This window comes from Crocuta crocuta, unplaced genomic scaffold (genome assembly GCF_008692635.1).
Source record: "Crocuta crocuta isolate KB4526 unplaced genomic scaffold, BGI_CrCroc_1.0 scaffold306, whole genome shotgun sequence".
NCBI lineage: Eukaryota > Metazoa > Chordata > Mammalia > Carnivora > Hyaenidae > Crocuta > Crocuta crocuta.
The window spans coordinates 652,166-670,803 of record NW_027529630.1 but is presented as its reverse complement, the minus strand read 5'-3'; the positions used below and the strand labels follow the sequence as shown (position 1 = coordinate 670,803).

General features: G+C 39.4%; 1 protein-coding gene across 1 annotated transcript in view; it reads right to left on the bottom strand.

The window, feature by feature from the left end:
- NUP98 (nucleoporin 98 and 96 precursor) overlaps positions 1 to 18,638 on the bottom strand; it is a 119,498-nt gene extending 100,860 nt beyond the window's left edge. Inside the window, exons 1-2 of the mRNA XM_077762188.1 lie at positions 18,562 to 18,638; positions 2,969 to 3,072 (exon numbers count right to left, since the gene is read on the bottom strand). Coding sequence (XP_077618314.1) covers positions 2,969 to 3,044 — 76 coding nt within the window. The 5' untranslated portion in view covers positions 3,045 to 3,072; positions 18,562 to 18,638. The remainder of the gene's footprint in view (positions 1 to 2,968; positions 3,073 to 18,561) is intronic.

Genomic DNA, 18,638 nt, shown 5'->3' with positions numbered 1-18,638 from the left:
TGTGTGACCTGTGTCACTTAGTTGGTGGAGTGTCCAACTCTTGATTTCAGCTCAGGTTATGATCCCAGGGTCATGAGACTGAGCCCTGCTTAAGATTCTCTCCCTCAACCTCTGCCCCTCTTCCCCATTCATGCATGTTCTCTCTCTTTAAAATAAAAGTAAATAGGGGCGCCTGGGTGGCTCAGTCGGTTAAGCGTCCGACTTCAGCTCAGGTCACGATCTCACCATTCCTGAGTTCAAGCCCCATGTCAGGCTCTGTGCTGACAGCTCAGAGCCTGGAGCCTCTTTCAGATTCTGTGTCTCCCTCTCTGACTCTGCCCCTCCCCTGCTTGTGTTCTGTCTGTCTCTCTCCTGAAAATGAATAAACATTAAAAAATATATATTTAAAATAAAAATAAATAAAATACAATAAAATAAAAAATAAACAAGACTAGTAAAATGCTGACTGCTGAAGCTAGGAAATAAGTACATGAGAGTTCATTACACCATTCCTTCTACTTGTAGAAGTATAAAATTTTTAATTAAAAGTTCAAAAGAGAGTGAGTGTTGTTACACACAACTAGTGTCATGTACAATACTAAGTGGAAGGGGAAGTGGATCTTAGGAGGGCTGCTGGGGATTAGGGGCTTTGATATCTTAACAGTTTTGCCTCTGAATATTATTCACAAAGCAAATCTCAGAGCAGTTATTTAATAACTACATTTTTTACTAAATATAAATAGATTATTTCCTGGTCTGAAAATCTTTAACACACTTAACTTTTTGGTACAAGAACCAATTAATAAAATATTTCAAGTATGGGGTACCTAGCTAGCTCTTCAGTATAGCATGTGACTCTTAGTCTCAAGGTCATGAGTTCAAGCCCCATGTTGGGTCTGGAGCCTACATTTCAAGTACCTACTTTTTTTATTTTAATGTTTATTTATTTGTGTGTGTGTGTGTGAGAGAGAGAGAGAGAGACAGAGACACAGACACAGACACAGACAGAGACAGAGAGAGAAACCACGCTCGAGAAGGGGGGGGCAGAGAGAGGGAGGGACAGAATCTGAAGTAGGCTCCAGGCTCTGAGCTGTCAGCACAGAGCGAGACACAAGGCTGGAACCCATGAACCATGAGATCATGACCTGAACCCAAGTCGGACACTAAGCTGACTGAGGGACCCAGGCATCCCACAAGTACCTCTACTAATGTTCAAAGAAACACAGAAACTTGAAACATTTCTATTTTCTTAAAAAATTTTAACAAGATCTTATCATACAGTCATGAAAACAAAAAATTTTTAAGTGTATTTATTTTGAGAGAAGGAGAGTGGACAGGGGAGGGGCAGAGAAAGTAGAAGAAAAAATCCCAGGCAGGCTCCACACTGTCAGCGCGGAGCCTGACGCGGGGCTCACAAACTGTAGATCATGACCTTACTGGAAACCAAGAGTTGGACGCTCAACCAACTGAGCCACCCAGATGCTCCTCAGTCATTTTTTAAAAACAGAATTAGTGATGGTGGGCATCTTTATTTCTGATTTCTTTTTTAAAATATTTGTTTATTTCTGAGACAGATTGTGTGGAGAAGGGGCAGAGAGAGGGAGACAGAAGATCCAAAGCAGGCTCTGTCCTGACAGCAGAAAGCTCAATGTGGGGCTTGAACCCACAAACTATGAGATCATGATCTGAGCTGAAGTTGGACACTGAACTGACTGAGCCACCCAGGTATCCCCATCTGGTCATTTTTCAAAAAAAATTTGTTATAAAGACCAAAGTATGAATAAAATTCCTATCTAAAGCTATCAGAATGGATTTGTTTTTAAAAATGTATGTAATCAAGTATAATTAACACACAATGTTACCTTAGTTTTGGAGTTTCATTCCTTTCAGACTCTGTATTTAAGAGTCTGTTGTTTTGTCCCTTTTATCGTTGTTCATTTGTCTTTTTTGCTTCTTAAATTCCACATATAAGGGGCGCCTGGGTGGCTCAGTCGGTTAAGCATCCAACTTTGGCTCAGGTCATGATCTTACGGTTCATGGGTTCAAGCCCCATGTCGGGCTCTGTGCTGACAGCTCAGACCCTGGAGCCTGTCTTCAGATTCTGTGTCTCCCTCTCTCTCCGACCCTCCCCTGCCCATGCTCTCTCTAGCTCTCTCTCAAAAATACATAAAACATTAAAAAAAAAATTTTTTAATTCGACATATGAGTGAAATCATGCATTTGTCTCTCCCTGACTTATTTCACTTAGCATTATACCTTCTAGGTCCATCCGTGTTGTTGCAAATGGCAAGATCTTATTCTTTTTTATGACCACACTGATCTTAGCCAATAGGCTAAGTGATCTTTTTTTGACTAATATTCCATTGTATATATACACCACATCTTCTTTATCCACTCATTTATCTGCAGATACTGGGTTGTTTCCATATCTTTGCTATTGTAAATAATGCTACAATAAACATAGGGTTATATATATCTTTTCAAATTGGTATTTTGGTTTTCTTTGGGTGAAGACCCTGTAATGGAATTACTGAATCTTAAGGTAATTTTACTTGTAATTTTTTCAGGAACTTGCCTACTATTTTCCACAATGTCTGCACATTTCACATTACCAACCACAGTGTACAAGGGTTCCTTTTTCTCCACATCTACACCAACATTTGTTATATCTTATGTTTTTTATTTCAGCCATCAGAATGGATTTGTTCTTAATAACAATAGCTTAATATTTTCCCTTTCTTTTGTTCTTTTGTAAAACTTACTCTGGAGGAGCCTGGGTGGCTCAGTCGGTTAAGCATCCGATTTTGGTTCAGGTCATGATCTCGCAGTTTGTGGGTTCGAGCCCCACATCAGGCTCTGTGCTGACAGCTAGCTCAGAGCCTGGAGCCTGCTTCAGATTCTGTATCCCCCTCTCTCTCTGACCCTCTCCTGCTCACGCTGTCTCCCTCTCTCTCTCAGAAATAAATAAAACGTTCAAAAAAAAACTTACTCTGCCCAAATGTTGAAGTTGTGCCAAAGCCACCAGTGCCACCCCCAAAGGGTGTTCCAAATGACTTATTAAACATCTTCAAAGTGAGTCTTTGCTTCAGATAGCTGAAAAAAGAAAAACATATTACTTTTTAAAGACCACAGAATACAATTAATTCTTTAAAAAATATGTCATTTACATGTTTAGGCCCATTCATACTATAGCATAGTGTTCAATCTCATTCAATATCCTAAAACTCTATAATGATAAAAGATCTTCTAAAATTGAGCTGAATTATCAGTACCATAATGTGAGATTAAACTTCAGATCCCACCAATAATCAATCATCCCTTTAAAACCAGGTTTTTAAAAAAATTTTTTAAGCTCTCTTTTAAAGAAGAATTCAGGCCCACTATGCCAGATTTAGGAGGTTACACACAATACCTGTTAAAAATTACAATGAAATTCTGCTATCACAATCACCTGAGAAGTAACAACTTTTATCAGGGCTTATTTTCTACAGTTTGCATTGTAAAAAGGTTTTTTGCCCTATTATTATTTTTATTTTTGGCATATAAAATGCTGCACTATTAAATGTTCCTTAAACTATGAATACACCTCTTCCGGTCTCCAAATCCCAGTCTGGTGCCCTGACATTCTCTTGGAGTCTTAGTTCTTAAGACCATTCTCCACTTTTCCATCTTTGGAAACATTACAGAAAATCTTTGGTGAAAAATGATTCCCCTCTACTATCTAAACTATGTACTTAATGAATTGGACCAAAGTGTTTCAAGAAGTACAGAAGTTTGTTTTTTCTCCCCTAGATAGATATGAATAAAAAAACAAGTTAAAGGTATAGTTTATTCAAAAGTAAACTCTGTCCCCCTCATAAATTTTCCTTAAACTTAAGATATCTGCTACCATTTATCTATCAGCAGACAAGAAAATACTGAATAAACTATGTACTTTAAATATAAAAACTCAGAAAATAGCCAAATGTGCTTATCTGGATTTTGTGACACAATGACTTTTCTATTATATACATAAGATGGAACAGTTTTTTCTTCTAGTAAAATCATTCCTCATTCATATAATAAAATTAAATACAACATCTGGAAGTACTCCCCAGTGTTTCAGTGTCCCTTTAGTACTTCCAGCTATTCCAACAACCGAAACACTCTGTGCAACACTGGAAAAGATGAAGCTGTCCCTAAATACCTAATGGTTTTACAGAAATCAACATTTGTCCCCTAAACTCTCCTAGAAAAAAAAATTCCAACACTTAGTTCTTTATCCCACATCCAGGGATTTCATAACTCTGATTAAACAAAGCTCAGTGAACCAGTGGTTCAAGAGAGCCACATCAGAATTAGCTGACAAGCTTTTCAAAATAAAACCCCCCATGCCCCGTTCTAGAAGTGAGGACCAAAACGTCCAGGGTTGGAATGCAGACATTTGTATTTTGCAAGGCTCAAGTGACTCTAACCCATTCTCGTGGAATTAGAGGTTATATTTCATATAATCATCATTTCTCTCTCAATAATGAGATCTGCTTGAAGTTTCCTGCCTTCTCAATTTAACAGGTGTCACAAAGTGACAGACTGGGCCTTTAGCCTATTAACTGGTGCCTCTCCTTTCCAGGAAAAATATTCTTGGAAGCTTAGCCAAAGTCTAGACCTCTATGGGTCTGTCTATACATTTGTTTTTCAACAGTTCATTCAGAATTAACAGTTGTGCTAGGGGTTAGCATTTCATTGCTAGAGGTTAGCATTTCATTCTGGACCATTTCATTTTGATTGTAATCTCTCTCATACTGAGCCCTTGGGTCAGAGCCCCTATATATCCACTTTATCTATTGAACAAATTTTTGACCCATCATCAGCACAGCAAAAACAGTGAGCTGTAATAAAGTTGTTACAATAATTTTGCCATCTATTATCTTATTCACCCCCACAACCAGAAATCCGTTGTTCATGTAAATCTGACATCTTCCATACAGCAGACATGGCAGCGTTCAAAAGCCAACTAATAGTTTTCCTCTGTGACATTCATCCTTATATTGAAGATTTTAATGTTAATTTGGGTTTCAGTAGCGCTGGATTCTACAGACCAAATCCACAGCTCGGTGACAATCAAAATGTGTTTTTAATAATCTTACCATAACAAAAACCTAGCCTCACACATATATTTCACAAAGGGATTTTAAGTAGTAATAAAATGCCCTGGGAAACACCTCACAGTTTATAGGCTCTTATATATTATCTCAACAATCTTAATACGATAGTATTATGCATCACTGCCTGTACTTTAAGGATGAAAAAACAGGATCAAGTGTTAACCAAATTTCCCAAAGTCAAAAAAGTAGTAAGTGGAAAGGCCCCAGTTTAACCTATCTCTTGACTCCCCACGGACACCCTCAATTCTAGGAGAGAACAAACCAAGCAACAAAAAATAACATGTTCAGTGTTAAGGAAATTCATCTGTTCCAGACTCAAGAATGAGGGACAATGCTAGGACCAAAATCCAATTTAGAGTCCTAGAATAAAAGCTTCTCAACTCAAGCTCAGCCCATCTTTTTGGCTCTGGCCACAATGAGCTTGGCTTAATCTCAAACATGATCATACTGCGATTTAAGTGTATTTTGTTTTTGTAATTATCACCATGGAAACAAACCAAGATTTTGCAAATGGACTCATGATTTTCATTATTACTGGTAGAAATTGAAAAATGGCTCATGCATTTAACTTGAGCAATTTGTTTGCCCCTCAAACAAATCATTTTCCCATCTGTAATGTCAGTGACTCAATGAAAGATGCCCCCTTCTCTAAGCTTACTCCCTTCCAAACAACCTAACTCATTCTTTAAAACCTAGCTTAAATGTCATCTCTTCTATAAGCCTTTCCTAACTCTCTCTAACAATCAGTCATTCCACAGCACGTAATGATTTGTTTACAAGTATCCATGTTGACTCTGACTCTTTATAGTGGACACTGTTATAATACCAACTACACAGATCTCCCTTTAGGACTGAAGGATTTGTTGTCCCAGCTGCTGAGAAGTACTACCGAAAGATAACCCTCAGCTATCAGTCCTCTTCAGAACTGCCTCCACTGAAGAACTGCCTTACCCAATGTCATATCCTCTTCCTAGGATAGCGCATCGGCAAAATCAGACCTCATCACTTCAACTTAGGGTAACTTTAAAGGCTGTTCCCAGCTTCACATTCTCCACAGGACTGGCTGAGTCCTTCCCTTAAGATCATATCACAACTCAATTTCTCCCTCACCCCATTCCTCTTCTCTCCCAACGTGCTGATCCTAAAAGCACTCTCTAATAAAACTCGTGCAGGACTACCTCCAGTTCAGAGTCTGCTGCCCAGGGAGTTCACCTTCTGAAGTCTCTAACTCTCCCCAGTGCACAATAAACTTCTCGAGGATATGGACAGTATCATTTGTTTACTATCCTGGAACCTAACAAAGGGTCTGAAACATACACAATTGACCTTTAAATAATGTAGATGTTGTAACTTTTGACTCTCCCAAAAGTTAAGCGCTTAGTAACCCACTGTTGACTGGAAGTCTTACCAGTAACAGTTGCTTAACAAATATTTTGTACGTTATATGTATCATGGACTGTATTCTTTTTTTAAAAATGTTTATTTGAGAGAGAGAGAGAGAGAGAGAAAGTGACCGCATGCACATGCACACACAGAGGAGGGGCAGGGAAAGAGAGAATCCCAAGCAGGCTCCATGCTGCCAACGCAGAGCCTAACACGGGGCTCGATCTCATGAACCATGAGGCCATGACCCGAGCCAAAGTCAGGAGTTGGGTACTTAACCGATAAGCCACCCAGGTGCCCATACATATTGCATTCTTACAGTAAAGTGAACTAGAGGAAAGAAAATGTTAAAGTCATAAGGAAGAGAAAATACATTTACAGTACTCTCTCATGTTTACTGAAACAATTCCACATGTAAGTGGGCATGTGCAGTTCAAACCCTTGTTGTTCAAGGGTAAACTGTACTCATTTTCTAAATTAATGACAATCACCACTTAAGTGTTTTTTATGTTGTGTTTTGTTTCTGAGAGAGAACGCAAGAGAGGGAGGGGCAGCAAGATGGAGACAGAGGATCCAAAGCAGATTCTGCACTGACAGACTGACAGTAGTGACCTTGAAGCAGAGCTTGAACTCATGAACCACGAGATCATGACCTGAGCTAAAGTCAGACTCTCAACCCACTGGGCCACCAAGGCGCCCCTAGTGTTTTTTAAACAAAGGCTGAATGATCAAGGTCCTTTATAAGTAACTTCTAACTTAAAATCATGTTTCATGAATTCTCACAACAAAAGCAAGCCACGGAAAGGAAGATTCTTGGTAGAATCTGTCATTTAATTAAGAGGTTGCAAAAAGGAGGCAATCACAAAAGACTGGATAAAACCAGCACACAGTTTTTTGTTTGGCCTGTTATAAATACGGTATATTTCACGTATATGTAAGTATGCATGTATGTGGAAATGTTTGTGTATGTGTACATATTATCTCAAACTAGCTGATAACATTTAAAATAGGGCTATGGCAGAAATACAGATTTTGGGCCCCTCATAAAAAACAATGATTAAGCAAACCAGAAATGTAATCATCTAACAATAGCCTGGAATTTTAGTAGCAAATGTCCCCTTTGTTAAGAGCCATGTAATCTCTAATCTACATTGTGCCACAATACCCATCCAGCATCATTCTTTTCCATCAGCTGCCTGACCTCAACAGATTTTGAGTTCGTTAACTTCTGATATAACCTGAGAAAGGACCCACACATTTAAAACTGGAAGATCAGAAAAGTGCCAAGAAGCACGACATGTCATCAAAATTAGGTCGGAATCTGAGCAGGAAATGTGAGGAAAATTTTGTGGGTATTTAGAATCTGAACTGAACCTTAGGGAAATAGAAAGAGAGGAAAAGAGCACCAGATATATTAGGTACACAGGTAAGAATGGGTAGTTGTGTACCTATCATATCTGGCCTTATATTTTAACATCAAAGGCCAGCTTCCCTCAATGATAAGCATATAATAAATGTACTTATCAGTTCATTAGGTAGTGATGTAATTAACCTTAATTATCCAACTAAAGGAGTAAACCAGAGCACTCTGCTACATATGTACCCAGAATATGGTATATCAAGAATAGAACACCACCAGAATATCTGGACAAAGTTACCCTATGAGGTTATTTCAAGGAAAAAGTATTTAATGAAAAAAGAAAATTGCAGATATATATACCTGGCAGATTATGTAAAATAGAAAAAACAATACACTTATTAATGGATATATATATCTCCATTATATATATACACATATATATATATCTCCATTATATATATACACGTATATATATCTACATTATATATATATCCATATATATCTCCATTGTATATATATACACATATATATATCTCCATTATATATACATACACACATATATATGTATATATAGTAAAAGTAAAGACAGAGACTAGAAAAAATACATTAAAGTGGTTGCCTCTAGAGAAAGGAAGGTAAATGAGACATGAGGCAGATAATTCAGAGGACCCAAATGTTTTCATCTTATTTCTTCTATTAAAGCTACAGTAGGGGCGCCTGGGTGGCTTAGTCAGTTAAGCGTCCGACTTTCGCTTAGGTCATGATCTCGCGGTTCCTGGGTTCGAGCCCCACGTCGGGCTCTGTGCTGACTGCCAGCTCAGAGCCTGGAGCCTATTTCAGAGCCTGTGTCTCCCTCTCTCTCTTACCCTCCCCTGCTCACGCTGTCTCTCTCTCTCTCCTAGAAATAAATAAAAATGTTTTAAAAAAATAATAAATAAATAAAGCTACAATAAAAGATCTAGAGGATGCAGACAGATATCTGTATTAACTCTCTTTTTCCATTAAAAAAAAAAAAAAGTAAGGGGGCACCTGGGTGGCTCACTGGTTAAGTATCTGATTCCTGATTTCAGCTCATGTCATGATCCCAGGGTCATGGGATTAAGTCCTGTGTCAGGCTCTGAACTGAGCATGGGGCCTCCCTAGAAGTTTCTCTTTCTCTCTCCCTCTACCCCGCTCCCCTACTTGTACCCACTCAAAAAACAAATAAATAATGAATTACCTCACATAAACCCAAGAATCCAGAGGCAGGTATTTTTATCCCTATTTTACAGTGGTGAAGTTGAGGGACAAGAAGTAACTTGCCAAGGATCACAAAGCTATTTTTGACTCCACAAAGCTACTTTTTTAAAGTTTATTTTGAGAGAGAAAGAGNGGAATGAGGAAAGAATGAAAGGAGGGAGGGAGGGGAGGGGGAGGGGGAAGGGGGGAAGGGAGGGAGAGAGGGAGAGAGGGAGAGAGGGAGAGAGACCCAAGCAGGCTCTGTGCTGCTATTGCAGAGGCTGATGCAGGGCTCGATCTCACAAACTGTGAGATCATGATCTGAGCGGAAACCAAGTGCCAGACGATTAATCCACGAAGCCACCCAGGAGCCCCTCCACAAAGCTACTTCTGACTATTAGCTGTGCATACAGAGCCTAGAGCTCCTAGACAATGAACACTGACAACTAAAGGGAAAAATCACTTTGCAGTCACTAAATAAGGAAGCCATAAACCCCAAATTTGGCAATTTTGGTCCAGCACTATCAGGAGAAAGAGATACTTCTCTGGCAAATGTGAGATTTCTGGTCATCAGAAAGGTAATCGCTCTTATGGACTGACAGTTTACATGACCTAGATGAACTTTCCTCCAAAGATTAACTACTTTACAGATGGATTTAGCTATACTCATTTAAGGTTTATTTTTTTGGATAAGACATACTTGGAAAGAAAAAATTAAAATCTAATGGTGCTACACAGAAAAAGACAATGCCCTTAAAATTACTTTATTCTCTGTGTCCCATCTTTTAATTAATAATTCAGACTGTCAGAAGAAAGAAGCTTTACTAACAGACACCAGTGTCCAATATTCCCCCACTGTCCAAAATAAAGCTTAATAAACTGACACACCTCCAACTTTAAGCTTTGTGAACTCTGGACATGACAAAATTTAGTTTTCTTTCAGAAAAGTGGTAGGCCCTAAAACGTTGTAACAACCCAGCAATTGCCAACTTTAAGTGCTATCTGAATGACTAAGCAAGCTTGCTGCTCTCTGACAACAGAAAGTTACACAACTGGGAAGTAATTTTTCCTTTCCCCTTCACTGAGTTCCTTTGTACCAAACTCAGTAAAGAGCAAAAACAATAATTGTTAGATGAATAACCAGTACTTCTCAGTTTATAAAGTACTTTTTCATTTATCCTCGCCTCTAATCTTCACAAAAATCCAGAGTTAAACTGAATGGAAAAAATGACTTTTGGCCTTGAATGGGAAAGGAAGGATGGAGAGTTAGGTAGAAATCCAGGAAGTTGGCTTAGTCTTAATCACCTAATATCACATCCCAGCAAAACCATCTGCTATCTTCTTGTTTTACTACATCCCTCCTACGATCAATCCCAGATCAAACCACTGCCTTTATTAGAACATTCATTTTTCTCCCTAAAAACCATGTCCCTTTTTTTCCTAAAAACTGCTGTTCAGAGGTGCCTGGCTGGCTCACTCAGTAGAACATGTGACTCTTGATCTCGAGGTTGTAAGTTCGAGCCCGAGGGTGTGTGCAGCAATTACTTTAAAAAAAAATCTTAAAATTAAAATAACAATTGCTGTTCAAGCCTCACCTACTTCACACTGTCCCAGATTAGACCCTTTAGGCTCTTATCAGTATGAAAACACATCCCCTCCCTGCCCCCTTTCCAAACCCGATTACATAATTACAAACTAATGCCTCCCAGCTGCTTTTAGTTGTGCAATGTATTTGTTGTCATACCTGCCACTTGAGCGTATGAGTTGTCTGCCGCTCTAAAAAGCATCTGGATTTTGCTCAATTTCTTCCATTAGGCTGTAAATTAATTAAAAATAATCTATATTATCTAATACAACTCCTTTCTTCACAGTGCTGAGCACCATTTTTCATCCTCTTAACATAATGTTCATTTTACAAACAGAAGTAAAGAGCACATTAGCTTTGGAGTGAGACAAATCTGTATTTAAAACTCTCCACCACTTACTATCTTTGCAATTTTCTGTAAATCTAAAATTAATTCAAAATAAAAAGTTAAAAAAGAATTTAAACCACCCTACCTCTTGCTACTGTGTAGCTAGCTGTATTTGTCATGATAGTCAACGTCTTAAACCTCAATTTCTACAACTAAGCAATAAGGACTATCTGGCCTACACTAAAGGACCAAAGAGGGCTCAACCTAGAGCGCCTCAAAGGCAGGGTTTTTTAAAGATTTTTTAAGTAACTGCTACACCCAACATGAGACTTGAACGAACTTACAACCCCAAAAGACATGCTCCAGTGACTGAACCAGCCAGAGGCCCCAGAAGCAGGTTTTTGTTTAGCTTTTCAACACATATATTACAATATTTTTAAATAGAAAAATGTAAATAAATTTTCCCACTCTAAGCCTTGACTGCTCAATGCCTATCTAGTTAAAACACCATACATAAAATAATTTCCCAATACTTCACTCTCATCTACTGACCATTTAATACAATCATAAAACACCACTGTAAACAACAAAAACAAACACCCCCTCCATACAACACACACAGAGGTCACTCTAATCATCCACTCTCTTCCGCTCAACTCACACCCTTAGTCTTATGGCCAGTAAGTCACCTTTACTCTACAAATCCATTCACCTATTTCTTAAGAAGCTTAATCCACCAAGAAGGGTTAGGTGTGTAGACATCAGAAATCTGTGTCAAAGCAGCATGTGGAAGTAAGGTATGAAGTGATTACTGACTGCAAAAGGCATTCATGGAGGATGAACTCTTCCCTTCTTTAAAAGAGTACTAATTCACTCAGTCCTTTTTTCTTTTGATTAATGGCTTTTAAATATTTTTAGTTATGGAATCCAATCCATAAAACAGACATAAGCAGAAGCTGTTCTGTCTGAAGTAAAGAGGAATAGGTACAGTAGAACCCTACCAGCCGAGACCTTTCAAAGAAGCTTAGGGCCGTTATGAACCACTGTGAAAAATCATTGTCCTTTCTAAATTAGTTCTTTTTTCTTTTTTAAAATTTACATCCAAGTTAGTTAGCATGTAGTGCAATAATGATTTCAGTAGAATCCAGTGATTCATCCCCTACATATAACCCCCCCAGTGCTCATTCCAATAAGTGTCCTCCTTAATGCCCCTTGCCCATTTAGCCCATCCCCCACTCACAACCCCTACAGTCACCCTCAGTTTGCCCTCTGTATTTAAGAGTCTCTGGGGCGCCTGGGTGGCTTAGTCGGTTAAGCGTCCGACTTTCGCTTAGGTCATGATCTCGCGGTTCCTGGGTTCGAGCCCCACGTCGGGCTCAGTGCTGCCTGCCAGCTCAGAGCCTGGAGCCTGTTTCGGAGTCTGTGACTCCCTCTCTCTCTGACCCTCCCCTGCTCACGCTGTCTCTCTGTCTCCTAGAAATAAACAAAAAATATTTAAAAAAAAAAAAAAAAAAGAGTCTCTGTTTTGTCCTCCTCCCTGTTTTTATATTATTTTTGTTTCCTTTCCCTTTATGTTCACATGTTTTATATCTTAAATTCCACATATAAGTGAAGTCACATGATATTTGTCTTTCTCTAATTTCGCTTAGCATAATACACTTTAGTTCCATCTGTGTTGTTGCAAATGTAGATTAGTGGTTCTGAAAGAGAGGTCTGAAGGCCCCTACAAGTCTCTGAGACCTCTTCCAGGGCGTCCACAAAGTCAAAACTATTTTCATAATAATACTAAAACATTATTTAACTTTTTTTTTTTTTAACTGTACTAACCTCAGCACTGAGTTGCAAAAGCAGTGATATATAAAACTGCTGGAACTGCACCTGGGTGGCTCAGTCAGTTAAGCAGTTAAGCGTCTGCCTTTGGCTCAGGTCATGATCTCATGGTTTGTGGGTTTGAGTCTCAAGTCCGGCTCTGTGCTGACAGCTCAGAGCCTAGAGCCTGCTTTGGATTCTGTGTCTCCCCCTCTCTCTGCTGCTCCCCTGCTCTAGCTCTGTCTGTCTCTCTCTCAAAAATAGATAAATATTAAAGAAATATTAAAAATGAAAACAAAAAACCTGCTGGAAACTGAGCATGAATCAGGACAATGACCCAAGTTCTAAAATAGTCACGAAATTCCTCACTGCCACCCACTTAACAGCACACACCAAAAATCCACTTTAACTTGAATGTCTTTGATGAAGCAGTAAAAATTGACTGTATTAATTCTTGGTATTTTAGTACACATCTTTTTTTAAAAATGTTAATTTATTTTGAGAGAAAAAGAGTGTGGGAATGAGTGAGAGAGGGGCACAGAGAGATAGAAAGAGGGAATCCAAGCAGGCTCTGGATCTCACAAATTTCAAGATCATGACCTGAGCTGATTTCAAGAGTCAGATGCTGCTTATTCTTTTTTCTTTTTGAGAGAAAGACAAGAGTGCAAGCAGGGGAGGGGCAGGTAGGAAGGGAGACACAGAATCTGAAGCAGACTCCAGGCTCCAAGTTGTCAGCACAGAGCCCTACAAGGGGCTTGAACTCACAGACCTCAAGGTCATGATCTAACCTGAAGTCAGATGCTTAACCAACTGAGTAACCCAAGTGTCTCTCGGAACACATCTTTTTAATACTCTGTGATTATTCTTTGAGATGAAATGGGAAATACCCAAAAGCACTTCTTGTAACTGGAAATACAACGACTATCTCAAAGAAAAACACTTGTGTGATTACCTGAGTAGAATGCTGAACCAGCTGATTTTTTCATGAAACACCATTTTTACTTTCAAGAATAAACAATAAACTATGGTTATTCAGATTTGAAATAAAAATTAGAATTGTGTCTATAACTATGAGCTTGCCAGCTTCCCAATTCTTAAAAGACTTAGCTGATGAGATGGGTGTAAATGTTAACAACTATATAATTAAATTTGTTAACATTTAGAAGAGCTACATAAACCAGTGAACCAATGATTTCTAAATGACCAATGTATGATGTCATAAAATCATGCATGGTAAATATTCACTCAAAATGCAAGACAGACCAATGAATTTGAATGTAACACTGTACAAAAGTTCAATAATACGGTTTCAGATTCCATATTGCAACAAATCTTTAGAAACCTGCCAGTGCAAAAAAAAAAAAAAAAAANGGGGGAAAGGGAGAGGGGCAAACCATGAGAGACTCTTGAATGCTGACAAAAACTGAGGACTGATGGATGTGGGGGGAGGGGGGATGGGCATGGAGGAGGATACTTGTGGGGATGAGCACTGAGTGTTACATGGAAACTAATTTGACAATAAACTATTTGTAAAATAAATAAATAAATAAATAAATAAAACATTCCTCCCTTTTCCACCTTTTTCTGTTTGAGGCAGGATTTTCTTCACATAGTTCAACCAAAACAACCTATCAACCATCTAATGCAAAAGATCTGCAAATCCAGTGGTCCTCTATTAAGCCAGACTATCAAAGACATTTACAAACATGTAAAACAACCCCACTCTTGTCACTAATATTTTTAAATTGTTAACAAATGAGTTTACTATTTTTTTAAGTCAATAAATCTTTTAAAAAAAATTTAATTTCGATGGGGCACCTGGGTAGCTCAGCTGGTTAGGCATCCAACTTTGGCTCAGGTCATGATTTCAGGTCATTAGTCCAAGCCCTGCATCAGGCTCTGTGCTGACAGCTCTGAGCCTGGAGCCTGCTTTGGATTCTGTGTCTCCCTCTCCCTCTGCCCCTTCCTCACCTATGCTGTCTGTATCTCTTCGTCTCTCTCTCTCAAAAATAAACATTAAAAATTTTTTTTTAATTTCAATTTATAGTACGGTAAATAGGAGTAAAGCCATATAAACAAAGGTTCTTTGGAGTCTTCAATAGTCCAAAGACCTCAAATTTTGAGAACTGCTGTACTAGACTATTCCTATAGCCTCCTTCTAATTCATCTGCCAGACTCCAGTCTGACATCTTCCAATTTACACTACGACCCTCACCAGCTTAAATTCATTCTTAGTATCAGACTTAGCTAATTGGAGCTATATTTTAAGAAATACTTCTCATTTCTCTACTACTAAACTGCGTTAAGCTGAATTAAGTACAAACTCTTAAATATAACAATTCACAGTGTCAGTACAAAAGGACAAGACTTCTGACCAATGCATACTCATATGACATCAAATGTATCAGTGATATGAAAGATAATGGAATCCCACAGTATCACATTTAATTGCATCAATTCAACTACAAGCTCTTTTGCCTTTTTCCACAAAAAGAGAACTAGATATTGCTTTATTTACCCAATGGCCTATCTCCTTTCAATCAAGACCCTGATTTCTATCCCAAGGGATTAGAAAGGGAGGCTAACGGGGACAAAAACAAGAGACTCTTAAATATGGAGAACAGAGGGTTACTGGAGGGGTTGTGGGAAAAGGGATGGGCTACATGCGTGAGGGCTATTAAGGAATCTACTCTTGAAATCATTATTGCACTATATGCTAACTAACTTGGATATAAATTTTTAAAAAATTAACAATAAAAAAAAGAGAACTGACTGAGCATGGGTGTGGGAAATGAGAAAGAAAAAAATATAGAAAGGGAGGCTACCAGAGAAATAAAGGAAACTAAAGAAAGTTACTCTAGGACTCTTAGCTTTTCAGCTGCCAAATACCAGATTTTGACAATTTAAGGGTTTTTCAAGGACAGTCTGACAAAATACAAGCATTTGTAAAGCTGACTTTACAAGCATACACCACGTAAGATAAAGGTATGGACTTTACTGAAATACTGGTAATGTATTCTCAAGAGCAGTGATCTTCCAATCCAGGCAATTTTGTCTCCCAGTGGACAGCTAACAATGTTTGGAAACCTTTCTAATTGTTACAACTCGGGTAGAAATTATTATGGATATCTAATGGGTAGAGGTGGGGAAGGCTGCTAAATATCCACCAATACAATACACAACATAGCTCCCAGACAAAAAGAATGATGTGGCCCAAAATGTCAACAGTGGTCAGGCTGACAAATCTTCTCTAGAGACATGCGATGCCAAATACTTAGGTTAAATTCCAAACCCAAAGACGTGCACTAAATTCTCAAGAAACGTTGTTTACATGCGTTACTCTCATGCCTATATTGTTAAATCTCTCAATTTCTTAGTCCTTTAATCTTCCAACAAGTTGCATAATTACAATGCTCAATGTAATACAATGTGCTCTCTACTGGAAATTAAACATCAGAACTACTACCCCTTCTTAGGTTCATTGCTACAATAAAAATAGTATCACAATAAAATAATATACCAAATTTCTTCCAAGCTGTAAATCGGGTTCCCTAAAAGTTCTATTTGCTCTTAGCTATCTAGGAGCTAGTAGACATGAATAAAGTCAGATACCAAAGTACCATGTAACATATGAACGGTATAGGTCCTCCTATCTAGGCCCCGTATTTCAGAAGCACACATATACGCATCCTTTTTATAGACTATTTTTAGGTTTGACTGCTCTATATTTGTTTATCCCTTCAAGGAAAAACTGAACGCCCATTGTGTGCCAAGCAACCTGAATACAAGACAAAAATATTTTACCACCATCTAAATATGATAAACAGCTAAAATACAAAATGATGTGTGCTATAAATAGAAGTATCAAATAAGTGTTATGGAAGCTTACAGGAGACAGAATGCCAGGAAAGGCTTCCCAGAAAAGGGTGATGCTTGAACTGAGAAAATGTCACAGAAAATACTCTGTTCACATCTCAGTGTTTAAACTACTTCTCTTCTGCTCTTACGCACTAGTTTTCAGTTTTTGCTTTGTCATCTAAACAAGAGCAAAGTGATTATCTGACCAATGTAAATAGACCAAAGTGGCAACTTTCAATTCAATATCATCAAATCTTAATGAAGAGTCAAAGAATAATTCAATCAAAGTACTTCCCAGTACCTACAGTTTGTCCAAATTCTGGTTTTGTTTTTTTTTTTTAATATTTTTATTTATTTCTAGGAGAGAGAGAGAGAGAGAGAGACAGCGTGGGCAGGGGAGGGTCAGAGAGAGAGGGAGACACAGACTCTGAAATAGGCTCCAGGCTTCGAGCTGGCAGTCAGCACAGAGCCCCACGCGGGGCTCGAACCCACGAACCGCGAGATCATGACCTAAGCGAAAGTCGGAAGCTCAACCGACTAAGCCAGCCAGGCGCCCCTGGTTTTGTTTTTTAAATATCGTTAACTTCTTCCACCAAGTAAACATACCATCTGTCAACCCAGTTAACCAACACTTCTTTCTGAATTTATAAGACTGTCAGAGAGAAGGATCACTGCTCTTTTTTTTCTTCCAGTTAGTTTCTCCTTCCAGTTTCATTTTCTCACCTTATTCTACTACAATACTTTGAATTCTGAACCAGAAAGGAGCCATGAGCTCCAAGGTAGTAGAACTACAAAATGACCGCTATCTTTCTAAGTCTTGTCTATATTTCCTGCTTTCTATTCCAATACTTTTGTGAATCACTAACTGGACTCTTTTTCTGAGTCCCCAGCAGCTGACACAAGTAAAAATTTCAGATTTGAAACAGGAAACTAGGCAAAGACATGTATGTAGTCTAATCGATTCGTTTCCAATACGTTACATCATTGACATTCTTAACCGACTTTTCAGTTCTCATAGTTTAGGTTGGGGTACCCCATATGAAGCTTCTTCCTGCCTTACTACAAACAGAACTGGTAGCAACCAGAACGGAAACGCTACTGAAGACTGCTGCCAACTACCGAACGCCCCCGGCCCCTGCCGCCAATAATGGGAGGCTGGAACACCCAAGGACGGTGATATACGAGAAAATTTTCTAGACTGAGTCAGATCTGTTATTGGCTAATCCCGTCCCTTCTCTGGGCCTGTTTCTCCATCTATAAACTTGCTAGTGATGTACCGTGGGGTGATTGGCTTAATTTCTAAGGTCCTTCTGGCTACAGTAATCCAGAAATCCCATCTTTCTCACCTAGTTTTACGTAGAACACGTGAAGGACAAAAAATAACCTTTTACTCCACTAAGACGACCTTAATTCTCAGATACTGTTTTTAAAAAGCTAACAAACTACCGACCCACCCACCCTAAACCTCGGGCAAATCTTGGCACGCCGTGGAGTAGCCAGGACAAACTGAAGCCCATCCCACGCTACGGTCAAGGAAGTGCTGGGGATACCCCTAGTCCGGGTGTTAAGACGCGGCCCCGGAAAAGGGCCCGCCCACCTAATCGCAGCCAGGAAAATGAATGAGTGCCACCAGATACACGGACGCTCCTTCAGCGTAGGCTGCAACTGGAGACCCCGGGGCCCATACTCCACCGATATCGATTCCCTCTCAGCGTACGAGGAGCCTGGCCTCCGGGCCACAGGGTCCCGGGCCCCGCCTCCTCCCTCAGGGCAGTAGGTGCGCGCCGGGGCGCGAGACTTCGGCGAGGAGGCCTGGGACGCCCAGCGCACCCGCCCGCCCTGACGAGAGGAGGAGCCTGTTGGTCCCGGGCCGCCACCGCCCCGGCTCCCGACTTACCGCGGTGCGGTGGGGGGAAGGGAAGTGTCAGGAGCGAAGGCCTAGGCCCGTCCACCACCCGCCGCTCAGAGAGCAGC